The sequence below is a fragment of the Zootoca vivipara genome, chromosome 13 (assembly GCF_963506605.1).
Source record: "Zootoca vivipara chromosome 13, rZooViv1.1, whole genome shotgun sequence".
Classification (NCBI taxonomy): domain Eukaryota; kingdom Metazoa; phylum Chordata; class Lepidosauria; order Squamata; family Lacertidae; genus Zootoca; species Zootoca vivipara.
Window position 1 is genome coordinate 26,173,426 of NC_083288.1, and position 14,352 is coordinate 26,187,777.

The 14,352-nt window shown below is 41.4% G+C and overlaps 1 protein-coding gene across 3 annotated transcripts in view; it reads left to right on the top strand.

Moving 5' to 3' along the window:
- FBXL20 (F-box and leucine rich repeat protein 20) overlaps positions 1 to 14,352 on the top strand; it is an 88,420-nt gene that overhangs the window by 21,208 nt on the left and 52,860 nt on the right. The window contains exons 2-3 of one of the 3 annotated variants that reach the window (XM_035136440.2): positions 5,031 to 5,125; positions 7,729 to 7,790. In XM_035136440.2, the coding sequence (XP_034992331.1) occupies positions 5,078 to 5,125; positions 7,729 to 7,790 (110 nt within the window). In that variant the 5' untranslated portion in view covers positions 5,031 to 5,077. Of the gene's footprint in view, positions 1 to 5,030; positions 5,126 to 7,728; positions 7,791 to 14,352 lie in introns of those variants that run through there. The other 2 variants (XM_035136443.2, XM_060281509.1) reach the window with 2 other exon arrangements.

Here is a 14,352-nt window from a genome sequence, read left to right on the forward strand (position 1 = left end):
ATTTTAGCTGTTCTGCATCTGCAATGCACTTGACCCAGCATCTCAGGAAAACTTTTGCAGCAAGAGAGTATTACAGTGGAAAACTATTTACTTATAATTGACTAGAAATATATATATATATGTAAGTTAGTTTAAGAGAGTGTAAAGAACATAAGCATTCCATTCTGATTTTTATTATGCTTTAATCTTCTTGTGTGGGCCATCCTAGTTAATGCAAGGATGGGGAACCTTAGACCCTCCAGATGTTGTTTGACTCTCATCAGTACCTCCAAGCATGGCCAATAGTTGAGAGTTGTAGTCTAGTAACATCTGAAGGGCCAACGATTAGCAATCCCAGCTATAATACAAGTTTCCGCACCCTTTCTGTCTCTTGGGAGAGATGGCTTGGCCCCTGGTTCACAGAACTGAAAAGCAAGGAGTATCATGACATGAGAGAGAAGCAGGAGAATTGCAGGCCATGTCAAGTCCAGCCTGTGGATTCTCATATTTTCCTGGAATCCAAGAGTGCTATTAACTCTCCCTGCCTGTGGTACCTGTAGTAGGCTGCTTGAAAGGTTATTGGGGCAGGTAGTAAAATATCCCTTTTTGAAAACTTTTTGAAAACTCAGAAGTCTCTTTGCTTCTGATTTCATGGCCCACTCTCACCATTTTTCTTCCCTGGACACTGACTTGCACAAATTTTAAGGGTTTGTATATACTAGATCCTGCCCTATATTTAAGTTCTGTTTCTATTACTTAACTAGGCTCTTAAACATCTTCCAGAATGCTATAAGCTGTAACAGTTCATCCACAATGCCCCCATTAAAAACAACAAAAAACCTTAGAAGAATACCTCTACATCTGTATGTGCCAGCACAAAGCTGCAATGCTTTTTTCCCCCCAGCTCCAGCCCATGGAAAGCTCTCAGACCAGTTCTCCTTTGCAACCTTGTCCTTTGGAATAATTTCTTTACAATGTCAAGGTCTTCTTTCCAGACTAGCAGTTTCTGCTGGTTGCTGATTTTGGCATTGATTCTTTTAATCATAAGGGCTTGTGTGAGCTTTCTTTTCTTCATCTTTTTCTTTTTTTTTAGGAAATAAAGTCCTGATTCTGTCTCAGCTGAGAAGCAGCTGAGTTTGCCAGCAAATCAATATCTGTTCTGACCTTACTTGAGCCAGGCAATGAATATTCCATGCTTCACACAGCGAAGAAAGATACCATAGCCAATGGCAGGGCACTTGTTTGCATACAGAAGGTCCCATGTTTAATCCTTGGTATCTCTAGTTATGACTGGTAAAGATTCCTGTCTGAAACTCTGGAGAATTACATCTTCCATTGTGAAGACAGATGCAAAGAATTAATTCAGCTTCTCTGCAGTTACATTTCTTCCTTCAGCACACCTTTGACTCACTTGTTATCCAACAGCCATGTATTTAAAAAATGTTTACTTGTTGGCCTCTTTATGTTTTTAACGAAGTGTTCATCCAATTCTTTTTTTTTTAATCCCTCGGTCTACTCACAATCCTTGCTAAAGTTTATGTTCCTTTTTGTTCTTCTCATTTGGACAGAACTATTTTCTGAAGGAAGTCCTCTTACCTCTAATAGCTTCCATGGCTCTGCTAATTAACTATGCTGCCATCCTCTTGGCCCTGGTGGTACCTTTACTGATCTGGATTGTACATTCTAGCCAATCTGTTATTGTGGTTTTAAACAGCTCCAAACCATTCTGGAGAGATTTGACCCTCTTGACTTTGCCGTTCCACTGTCTTCTAAGCAACCCCTCATTTTTTGGCAAGTTTCCACTTTTGAAGTCAAATGTGACCATGTTGGACTTTCTTAGCAATTGTCAACTTACATAGGACTATGATCACTGTTCCAAATTGGTTCAGCAACACTTACATCTCACACAAGGTCTTGGGTGCCACTTGAGTTGAGGGTTGCCATCTCTCTGGTCAGTTCCATGACCCAAACTGTTCTAGGGCAGAGTCGTTTAGGGTATCTGTTAATTTTACCTCTTGGTTGTGATTGGGTTTATGCAATGCCTCTAGTCTATGAGGGTAGTTGAAGTTGGCAGTTATTACGACACTTCATCCTTTAGGTGCCCCCTTTATTTCAGTCTCCATCTCAAGGTCTCCCTGGGCATTTTAGTTGGGAGGGGGTGATCATACATTCCCTGAACTAAATCAGATATCTTTGTAGAAGAGTTTGCCTTTTGTGTGACTTCTAGATGGTTGAACTATTGTGTTCTCTTTGATACCACCTCCAGTACACCCTTCCCTGAGGTCCTAGGGTTGGCCCTTGGGACTTTCCCTAGATCTTGCACACACACACACACCCTTGAGTGTTTGTGTCTGTCCTTGGACTCTGTTAATACCTAGAGGAAGCATAGAGATGTGTGTGTGAGTAAGTGTAGAAACTACCTGACTGTACAAATGCAACATATACATTCACTTTTCTGCCTTTTTGTGTGTGTCTGGCCCCAGCCAGCTCTGGCATGTTGCCCCCAGAAAGTCGCCAGAAAGGAATGTGCCCTTGAGCTGAAAAAAGTATCACACCCCTGCTGTAGTTTGTATCCAGATATAACTGTGCCCCACTGGTTCTCTCCATTCCACTAGTTTTACTTTATGTCTGCTTTAGCTATGTTCTTCTCTTAAGACCAAGCACTGCTGCCTACTCATCTTGACTTAGAAGCTTCCAGCATTTAGCATATAACACTTGTATATGGTGTCATCCTCTTCATAATTTTGGCACATGTGTTTTACCCTACAAATTGGCCTCAAGTCCAGGGAGAAGGATTCCTCTTGACTAAATTGCATGAAGTGGTTTCTGCAGAAGTGACATGTAATAAATAGTTGGAAGCTCATACCTTATGATTGATTAGCTGTAAGCAAACTTGCTTACCTGGGTGCCACTGAAGTAGATATAGCTGATATAGCTGTGTTAACATCTGGTGCATCAATACAGCGTATGAGGTGAGGCTTCTGCTTGTAGAGATTCTTCTTGATAATTTTTTCTTTAAAATGACAGCTTTTGTAGGTTCCGGTTTCCGCCGGCAGGAATGGCGGACCTGTTTTCCATCTCTCTGACCTTCGTAAGGAATTTGGCGGTTGCTAGGGGAGTAAATGGCAACCCCCTACCCTCTCCGGGGGTTACGGAGAGGGGCCGCTGGCCCGCGATGCCCCCAGACCCACTCCGACTGTTTTTGGAGTGGGGGGAGCTTGGGCTGAGCACTTACGAGGGCCAGGACTCCCGGACGCTAATCTGCATGGTGGGGATTTCCATGGTTAAAGAAGATAATTAGGCTTAAATCTATGGACATACTTCAGAAGGAGGGGAAGAAGCGCTGTTTACTGCTGAGAAATTTATGCTGCTGAGGGAGAGGAGTCAAAGGCTGTATTTCATCTGAAAGAAGGATTGATGGGGACGGAGCGATAAGGGAAGTGAGTTTTTTTTTAATTTTTCTTCATATGAGTTACTTCGTACCTTCCCAGACGCGATGTCCTGGTTTGTTTGGAGTGAAAGAGAAGCAAAAGACTGTGTGAGTTGAACTTTATAAACTGTTGTTACTGAGCATATTTTTTAAAGATGTGGAGTTGCCGACGAGAAAAGCCCCCCTCTAGTTGGACGGAAGGAGTCCTGGACGCGTTCGGAGGATTTATGAGCTGTGACGCACTTTGAATTGGAGCAGCGACCTGAGGCTAAGTTCAGCTATAGGGCAAGGAGATCCATTAATTTACCAAGAGTCTATGGTTTGATGTTTGGGTCTTCTGCCTGGAAAAGCTGTAAATTTTATAAAGATCGTTAATCTACCCGGTTATGAGAGAAAACGAAAGTGTTTTGAGTTTTTTTTAAGATGGCGCTGCTTCGTGTTGACGCAACAGGGAGCTCCAGACCAAGAAGATTTATGGGGAGGCTGGACTGATTAACCCACACAGGAGAAAGAACATTTGTGAAACCTTGTTTGATATTTATCTCAGCAGCTGGGAAACAATCGGTTGAAAGTGGAAAACATCTATGTGACTGTAAGGGAAAGATTCGGATTATTATGAACTTGGAGAGACGATTTGAACTTTAGAAAAAAGACGGCAGTGGACGGTTGCGAGGAATCCCCAATTTCTTGAAGCATGGGAACCCAAAAAATTTTTTTAGATGATTTGGCATAATATTCGGTTTGATTGATATATATGTGTATAATTTGAAATAATGAATGTGATATAATTGGTTTTAATTGGAAAATTAATAAAAATATATTTTTTTTAAAAAAAATGACAGCTTTTGTGGGGAAAGTAGCAACCTGTTCTGCTGCTTGGTAATAAATGGGGTAATAAATAGAGCAGTGGACTTTGAACCTGGCAGACCTAGCATCAAGCAGTGTTCAGTTCTAACAGCTCCTAGTCAGATCAACTTCAAAGATTTATGAAGGGTAAAATAAGATACAGCAAGACCTAACCTGAGCTCTTAACATGAGGAAGAGAGCAGAACAAAACTTTGGTGCTGATTTTTTATTTTTTTACTGGATGGGGTACAGTCTGCATTGCACCTGTATTCTTTTCTCAGATGCATTCGCTAGGGTTTGTTGGGGCAAGATCTTTAAGCACTTTAAAGAGAGACAATACTGATGCACTCCTTCCTTCTGGCAATTGACCCCCTCTTTTAAGAAGTTTTCCTATAAGAAAGAGTGAATGGCCCGAGGTCACCCACTGAATTTGGTGGGTATATGAACCCAGGTCTTACACCCCAAGGGCAAGACTCTGTCCTTAATTACACCACAAGGGAATTCTTCATTTAACTTTTTACGTACTCAAACATCATAGTAAACTGGGTGTGGGGGTATCTGTTGTTACACTTTGGCTATTGAACTCCAACGCACATGTACCCCAGCTGACATGGACAATGGCCAAGGATGATGAGAGCAGGAGGTCTGAATTGGCAAAATGTGGCTGGTGTCTTGACTCCAAACCATGATTTACAAAGCCCTTTCAAAGTGTGGTTTCAAATCACGGTTTGGAGGCAAGGTGCTAACCCAAGTTTTCTCATTTGGCTATTAACAGCAAATATAAGAGAACCAGGAAGTGGATGAGGGAACCGTGTATCAGGAATGAGCCCATGGTATGTGCTTTCTGAACTGGGCCTCCAATTCTGTCAGGTGAGCAAACCATTTTCTGGGATTTTCTTGGGTCGGTGGGGGAATTTTTAGGAACTGGCATCAAAATTCTAGGTAACTGATGTGGTTATATGTTGATAACTCTCTTTTTTTCAGCCTTTCACGAATGCTGCCTACCTGCAGTATAACTCTATGGAAACAGTGTTCCTATTTGTCTATTCTTGCAAAGGCATAACCACAATGCACAGATTACCTGCATGCTCACACATAAAAAATGCTTGGCGTGCTGGGCTGTTTTAAACCCGAAGCAAATAATTCTTGTCCTGTTCCCTTCCCTTGCTCTCTTAAGCCAGGTTGTGTCTTTTATATGCCAGCTGAAATCTTAATACATACTACACATGGATTTTAAAAATTCCTGATTTCAATGGCTGGTGAAGTCATATGAGCTGGCCCACTACTTCAGTTCTTGGCCCTGTTTGCATACTCCTTCCTGTTTGTGTAGAAATATCTGAACTGTTGAATTGTATGCCTGTTGTAGCTTTAGAGAGATCTCCAAGTGAAGAGTGTATGTGAATGTGGCACTGATGGGGATACAGATGCTGAGAGAAACACATGACTGTTAGCTGATGTATGCCCAGCAAACTTCCACTGCTTATGCCAACTTTCCATATTTGGAGTGCAAAGTCCAAATGCCAAAGAAATGGCCCACACTACTGAGTTTACCATCAGCCAGCTCCCCTCCACTGTAGTGACTACACAATTTCCTGCATTTCTATTTATATATCACCATTCTTCCATATTGGAAGACAAAGAAGTGTACATAGGGTTCCCAGACATTTTTCCATCCAGGCACTGACCAGACCCAGACCTGTTTAGCTTCAGCATGATTTACTACGCCATATGCTCTGAGAAATGGTTTATGATATGAAAGCCTGAAGAGCGTAGTTTGACAAATGTTGGTGGATTACTACTGTTCATTGGGGTTATTATTTGCTGATTGAGGGGTCTGTCTATTTAGTTTTTCTGTTTAAAATGGTACTTTGTTGTTGATGTCTCCTTTATTGTGTTGGTGTATTTTTTATTAAAACAAACCAACCCCAATGAATAGGTTTTTGTGGCATTGTATGTTTTTGCTTTTAGTTTGAGTCACACTTGTTACGTGACACAGACATTAAATATATTATTATTATTGTTATAATAAACAGTTGATATGTTAGGGTTACCCTTACCTACTAGATGAGCGAGTGATGTGACTTGGAGATAAATGACTTCTTGTATCTAGAAGTACCGTATTTTTCACTCCATAGGACACACCTGACCATAGGATACACCTAGATTTTTAGAGGAGGAAAACAAGAAAAAATATATTTTGCTTTCTTGAATTGTCCTAGGCATAGCAGCCAACTCCTAGAGCCTAGGTGCCTTTGCCTCCCCCCCCCATTAAATATTCGAGGAAGCTTCTTTTGCAAAGGGGGAAAGCTCCATTTTTTAAAGGATCAGCTCAGAGTTGTGCAGTTTTTTTGCAAAGGGGGGAAGTTCCATTTTTTAGGATCAGCTCAAAGTTGCTGAGTTTCCTTGCTAAGGGAAAAAATCCTGTTTTTATGGGGTTCAACTCAAGTTCTGCAGCTTCTAGGAAAGGAAAGGGACCCATTTCTACAGTTTCCAGACAGATAATCTAATCAGCCAGTCACATGTCTCCCTCTGCAGACAACAATTGATGCCTAGGCAAGGGGGATGGGAGGGGCCAGGAAGGGAGCTTGCTCTCTTGTCTCCCTCCCCTATCTCTTGCAATCAGCTGCTGAGTGGGTTCCTTTCAAGGCTCTCTATCCCTCTTGTTAGCCTTTAGCTCTTTCTAAAAAAAAAACCACTATCTGCCTTTAGCCCCTGGCCAATTTGGCTCCAGGGACCATGCATTCGCTCCATAAGACGCAAAGACATTTCCTCTTACTTTTTAGGAGGAAAAAAGTGCGTCTTATGGAACGAAAAATATGGATACATCTCTCTATCTCAAGATCTGTTATAGCTCTGTTATAAGAGAGTGCTCCATTAATAGATAGGGGGCAAACAAACAAGCAGCACACCAAGGTGTTTTCAGAGGAAAGCTTTAAAGATGACTCAAGCAAGTGATTCAAGATGTAACATTTGAGGAAGTAAACATGCTCCAGGATCAAGGTTCAATCTGAAACAGGGAAATTATTTTAGGGGACTAGAACCTGTACACCTAATTAATAAAAGGGAAATTGTATTTGGAATTCTGATCCATTCTTTTCAGTCTGTATCTAGCTGTTGCACATCCACATAATCCAGCAGGAAAGAGGGAAACACTTGAGGTTTTTTTTGCCGGGGGGGGGGGCAATATGCTGTATGGCCTGTTACTGAGAAACCAAAATAAACTGCCATTTATTATTCAGGCTAGTTCATTTAGAATTCAACACAACCCCAAATGTTCAGTGTGAGTTGCACTATATTTTAATACCAGCCTTTTAAAACAAACATGCAAGGCACTATGTTGTCTTCAAATGCCATCTTTTCAGATTGCCTGAAAAATAGCTTTCCCCTATGAAGTTGCCATGCTCCCCCAAGTTTATAAGAGATAATGATCCACACAACAGGGTAAATGCATGTTGTTGCTTTCTCTGTTGCAGATGTTCTCAAACAGTGATGAGGCTGCAATCAACAAAAAACTTCCCAAAGAACTGCTGCTTCGGTAAGTCGCCTTTTGGCTTGTGCAAGGCTAGGAGTTTGGGCAATAGCTGAGTGAGCAGAGCCCATAGTTGACAATAAATCAATAAAATCTGTAAATTCAACAAATTCTGAAGGTGGTGCAGAATTATGCAAACATCTCCCAAATATTTTAATCTGTCAGTCAGACTAGTTTTACTGAGTGTGGTTATGCCGTGCAGAATCAACAGGCATTAGGAACCTAAATATGGTATATTGATACCGCTTCCTTAAGCAATGAGATGTTCAGGGACAGTACTATGTGGTTTGGTTTTCTTTGGCTGAAAAAAGCACAGGAGACTATGGGGTCGTTGTAATTAATCTATATACCAATATGCAACAGTGTATTAGAAACAAGTACTGTAGACTCCTAAAAAGAAAGGCAGCATGACTGCTAATCTGCTTTAGATTCCCAAAGAGAGCAACTGTGGTCAAGGTGCTTCAGTTTGAGCCAACTCGCAGCTCAAAATTTTCAAATCTTTGAATGAGGAAATTAAAACTAACTTTATAGATTTTTATGCCACTGCCATCTGCTTCCAAATACAAGGGGGATCATTTCCCAGCCATTCAGGATGGTTAATATTACAGTGTTGTTGTTTTTAAGTTCCTGACCATCCTTTAGTGGATGACCACTGGTTTACTGTTGGAACTACAAATGGACTAATCAATCTGTTTCCAGTCTGTGACACTTCACATGTGTTCACTTGTCAGTTGCTTCTGTCCAGTTTCCACATTGATCTGTTTTTTTTTTAAAGATCTGCATGAAATTTTGCATCTCGCAAAACACTCATTTCTAAATGCATTTTCTTGCACAATGCACATTCTAACAAATATTGGTGCATTTTTAGAGCTAAGGACAGCATTGTAACATTAGGAAAGTGAGTGTAAAAATTGTTGAAACTAAATTCTGAACTGCACATTAGTCTGGGAGGTGTCAGTTCATATCAGAATTCATAATATGGAATTCCTCAAGCAGCCCTAGTTGGAACTATTGTTAAATGTGTCTCTTCTGCCGCACATACAAGGTACCGTATATTCCAGCGTATAAGACGACTGGGCATATAAGATGACCCCCCACTTTTTCAGTTAAAATATAGAGTTTGGTATATATTCGCCGTGTAAGACTACCCCTCTTCCACCGCACCGCAACCAAATAAAAATTAAAGAAACATCAGATTTGATTTCAATATGGTAATTTTAATTTGACAGTTTCCCTTTAAAAGCCTTCAAAATCCTCCTGTTCATCATCTTATGTCATAAGTATATCAATGACATATTGTGGCCTATAAGCTATAAGGCAACTTCCTATGCTCCTGTGGGGAAAACTGGGTTTCATTGAAACTCGATGGCCTTTTCTCCACATCCTTTCCTGGGAGAGCTGCCCTTTCGCCACTGCTTCTTGCCCCCCCCCTGTTTTGGGGCTCCTTCAACCCACCCAGAAGGCAGCAGAGCAGAGAGACAACAGCCTTCTCCTTGCAGGAAAGCCTTCCCAGGTGGCTGGGCAAGCCGAACGCACCCAGCTAGCACCTTCCACCCACCCAGAAGGCAGCACTTGCAGAGAAGAGAGGCAACGAGGCTTCGGGTAGCTGGGCTGAGCGGGCTATCCTCTCTAGGACTCCTGCTCAGTTCCTTTTAACCCCTAGCAAGCCGAGCACACCCAGCTCAGCCCCCTCTCTAAAGCAGGAGCCGACAGTGTAAGAAAGCTTTCCCTTTTGTTCCCTTCCCCCCCTTTTGTTCCCTCACTTCAGGCGCTAGATGAAGAGGCGCTAATCTGGTCGAAGCCATGAGGGAGCCGCGCGCGCTTCTTCAGGGGCTCCTTTAGGGAAACTGTGCCATGCCCCACGGCCATTTTTGAGCTCCCCCCACCATAAGCAGCGACCACAGATTCTAGTACCCGGCATATAAGACGGCCCCCCCCAACTTTTGAGACGATTTTCATGGGTCAGGAAGTCGTCTTATACGCCAGAATATACGGTACCTGAAGATGTCACACAAATAAACTCAGGAATTAAGAATGCACGTAGCCTAAAGAGCAAACAAAGAAAAATGTTTATTAGTGGTATATAATATTTTGTTAGCTTTTGGTAATACAAATAGAGGAGGGATGGGAAATGTAATGCAAATAGAGGAGGGATGGGAAACGTTTGCTATTAAAGTTGACACTGGAAATCCATTGTAAAGATGCAGAGCTGTGGTATATTGGCATATTCTAAAACTATTGAATTAACATACATTCATGCTATTTTCATACTTCCTAGTGGATGTTACTCACTCACCCTATAATTCTCCTTTTCAGAAATCATAAACTATGTGTGAACTGATAGGAGGAGTTGAGTCAGTCTCTCAAATCTTGATTTATGGATTGTATGCTCTATTCTACTGCCTAAAATTTGATTCTATCAAGTCAGTGACAGATACTATATTCCTTATGAAAGTGTGAAAATATTAAAGAGACAGCTATATACTTACCGTGTTCAACCTACCATCTTGTGACTCCAACCTGTCTAATCTTTCTTGCTTTCTTTTTTTCTTCTTTCTTTTTAATTTTAAAAATTCCTTACACAAAATACAAACATTTTTCATCACACACACTACAGCAAATTACAATTATTTATGTAAAATAATGCAAAAAAACAAAGAAAAGAGAAAAAGAAGGGGGGAAAGAAGAAGAGAGAAGAAAAGATCATCTTTCATCAGGCTTGCAGATTGTACCAGTTTTACCTGCCTCTTTGCCAACTAAATGTCAGCAGTTTTTTTTTTTAAGGTGGCTTGTATGTGTGCATACCAGTGAGCAGTAGCAGGTACCTGCTTAAGTGTAAAGTGGTGGACTCTAATGTTAAACGTAAGATAAAAGAACAGGTAAAACAAACTTGCCAATCCAGTTAGCTTAGGTTACAGACATGGTAATTCAGCGATAGGCTGCTTTACATTGTTACAGCTAGTTTTAAAGCTTGTGACATCATATACTGGCTGTTAGATAGCATCACTTGGCCTTTCTCTCCATCTAGCAGAATACAGTGGTGCCTCGACGTACAAAGGCGATCCGTTCCGCGGCGCTCTTCGTAAGTCGAGGTCTTCGGTTGTCAAAGCGCCCGTTGTGTGCATGCGTGGCGAAAAGACTTCTGGGGTTGTGGACTTCGTAAGTCGAAACCTTCGGAAGTCGAAGGTACCACTGTAGTCAATACCTTAAGCTTACTTACTGATTGTTTAGTTCTTAAATATTGGATTCTGTCTCCCAGACTTTTGGAGCTGGTTTCTGGGAATTTCAAACATTTTTCCAACCTCTCTGCTAGTACAGTGTACAAAAACGTTAGGTGATTAAAGTTATCTCTGGTTTCTTGAACTTTAGCCCACATTGCAGATCAAGGGGATAGAAGGTTTGTTTATTTTGGATATGGAAGATCAACTTAGCAGTGAAGCATATCAGACTAGCCTTCAGCAAATCACACACTCTGAGCTGAATCTTCACATAAGTTGCTTTGAGGATTTGCTAAGTATTGTAACTTGCCTGAAGCTCTTCAGATATAAATAATAAAACTGCATTTTCATATATTTCCATTGCTGGATGTTTGTTAATCTCCATACTGATCATGGGGGTTTGGTCTTGCAGGCCCCACAAAAACACCCCTGTTTGCTCATGTATTTGTATATTACTTGCCCAGCTTTTTGTTATGAGGTTATTGATGTGCTCTGTTTTACCAAACACTTTGGTATGGCCATAGGGTCAACAGTTACCTGAGTTTTCACACTAGCAAGCCATTTGCTTGCAGCTGGGGAAGGTAGGGACAATTGAGACTAACCTGGTTGCATCCTTCATAGCCTAATTGTGTGGTTAAATTTTAGTTGTTAACTTAATGTGTTTTAGAATCCTCCTGAAAAATGTTCATTGAATTTCTTTACAATCAGAGAATTCAGATATTCAGGGGTATAACTGACTCCTTAGAAATAATCAGTACATGAGTTATCCTGTTTTATCCTCACAACTCTATAAGGCTGCATACACTGAGAGCAGAGACTTGAACCCAAATCAAAGTCCACTACTCTGCTGTAGTCTAGCTCTCATATAAATCCTTCATGCAGTTGGCAAAGTTATTATGGAAAGCTGCATACTCGAGATTAAATAGAGTTGCCTCGGAATGATGTTTCCCTTAAAGGCAAAATGTAGAGAAGCCCGGAGACCTCTTTACATCTAAGGAATGCGTAAAGAAGCAAGCTGTTGCTTATGAAAGCTTTGCCACAATAAAATGATTAATTTTAGAGGTATTGCAAGCCACTTCTTATTTATTTATTTAGCAGCAAGTTAATATGGCTGTCTTTCTGAATTCCTCCTGAGAAGCTGAGTTCTGCATTCAGGGTTCTGCCAAACTTTACTCTTGGGAACAAACGAGGAGGATTGGGTTTATAAAAAGTTAAACCATAAGCAAGAGTTTTGAGACCTGGAAACTTTCTGTTGTGCATACTGCGAAAATTCATTAATGCACATTGGCAGGGCAGCCTTTGAAAGGGAGTCTTATCAAGGGGACAGGCTTATAAATGGGCATCAGTTTCTGTCAGACAAAGGCTGGTGTGTTTTCATACAGCCCTGCTGTGTAAATTCTTGTTCCCTCATTCCTTCATTGCAAAGAATGTCCTGACGTCTCATGTACGGGGGTGTTGAGTGAAAAGCATTATTTTTCTCCCATTGAGTTGCAGTAGTGTGGACAACAGGTTGGCCTCTAATCATGATGACTTTGCACTGGGATTGCTACATTGTGTCTGACACTGGAGGTTTGTTTGCCCTTTCTGCTGCCACTTCATCATGCTCTGGCAACACAAGGGAGGAAAATAGGAGATAGGAGTACCATGCCAACACTGTTTGTTTTTTCTCGCTCTAACTCTTTTGCACACATGCACACACTCAACACAGATGGCAGCCACATAAATGTGCAGTGGTAAAGAAGGAAACACAATACTGTATCATAACATTTGATGAGTTACGGTGCTAGTATTCGAACGGATCTGGAAACTGTTTGCTTTCCAGCACACCTGAGAACTAGAGGTGTTGTCAGTCCATTAAATGTAGGCCAGAGCTTAGACCTGAACAGTGGCATCCATCCCTGCATAAGAGATCATGTTTCGATGGTTCCTGATCCCTTACCGTAGGCACTTCTTCAAGCTATGCAGCACTTTTCTATAATGATGGTTTTTGTCACTTCTTATTCTTGTGAGAAAGCTTTTTGTTTAATCTAGCCTTGTGGGAAATTGCAATTACGTAGCCCTCAGTTAATTTTTGCCTGCCTTCACATACCTATCAGTAACAGGGCAGCTTGGGTGGGTTTGGTAATTTGCTTACTTGGAAAATAATGGTTTCTCTGTTTGGGCAAATCATTCATTTTTTCCTTCATATGGAGGACTATCTCCATATGTAGTGTATGGCCATTTCAGAAGATTTTAATTATGGGTGTTTGTTTAATTGTTTGGCTGACTGTTTTGTATATGATCTGAGGAATTGGAGTTCCCAGTTAGAAGGACAAGAGGGGTTGGTGACTGCTCCAGTTTTCAGGGAAATCCTGTTTTTGTGTCTGTTTGCCCTTGGCCTTAAAGGCTGGTTTTTTTCTGTTGTTGCTTAAGTATTTGTTGCTTAATCTCAACCTGATTGTATCTCTAGGGGATTGGTTTTGTTTTTGGAGATGACTCGGAAGCTATATTTGCATTGGAGAAAGAAGAGGGAGCCATTCGCATTTGTGAGTGTGGTGAACAAAAGTGAATATATAGTAGTGATATTAAAACAGGTCAGTTCAAGGAATGGCTAGGCAGATACGTACAGTGGTACCTTGGGTTACAAACGCTTCAGGTTGCAAACGCTTCAGGTTACAGACTCCGCTAACCCAGAAATAGTACCTCGGGTTAAGAACTTTGCTTCAGGATGAGAACAGAAATCGTGCTCCGGCGGCGCAGCGGCAGCAGGAGGCCCCATCAGCTAAAGTGGTGCTTCAGGTTAAGAACGGCCCTCCGGAATGAATTAAGTTCGTAACCAGAGTACCACTGTACTTAAGACGTGCCACACAGTGGGACAACATGTTCATTGAGCTATCTACTTCTACTCGAAGGTCTCGTTCCTTGTCAGTCACCACCAGCTCAACCCCCCACATGACTGTATACGTCACATTAAGATTATTGTTTTTTGGCCCCTACATGCATCGCTTTACACTTGTTTACACTGAATTTCATTTACCATTTTACTGCCCATTCGCTCACTAAGTCTGTTTCAAAAGAATAGCATTCAAAATCCCCCCCCCAAGATTCCCGTTCTCACACAAAGATCTACAGCATTATGTTGTCATTGCTAGAAAGTTCAGTGCTCTTGGTTTCAAATGTATGATCCAATGCACCCTATGAAGAGCTCCTTCCTGTATAGTTGTTCCTTGGCCTCTGTTTTTCCTATTATGGCTCCCTGCAGTGCCCAAGAAGCCATTTTCAAAACTGACAGGAACTTTGGAGAGCATTCAGTCTCCAATGCAGGATATAAGGAGGTGTAATAATCAGAACAGGAAACTGGGAAAGCCCCT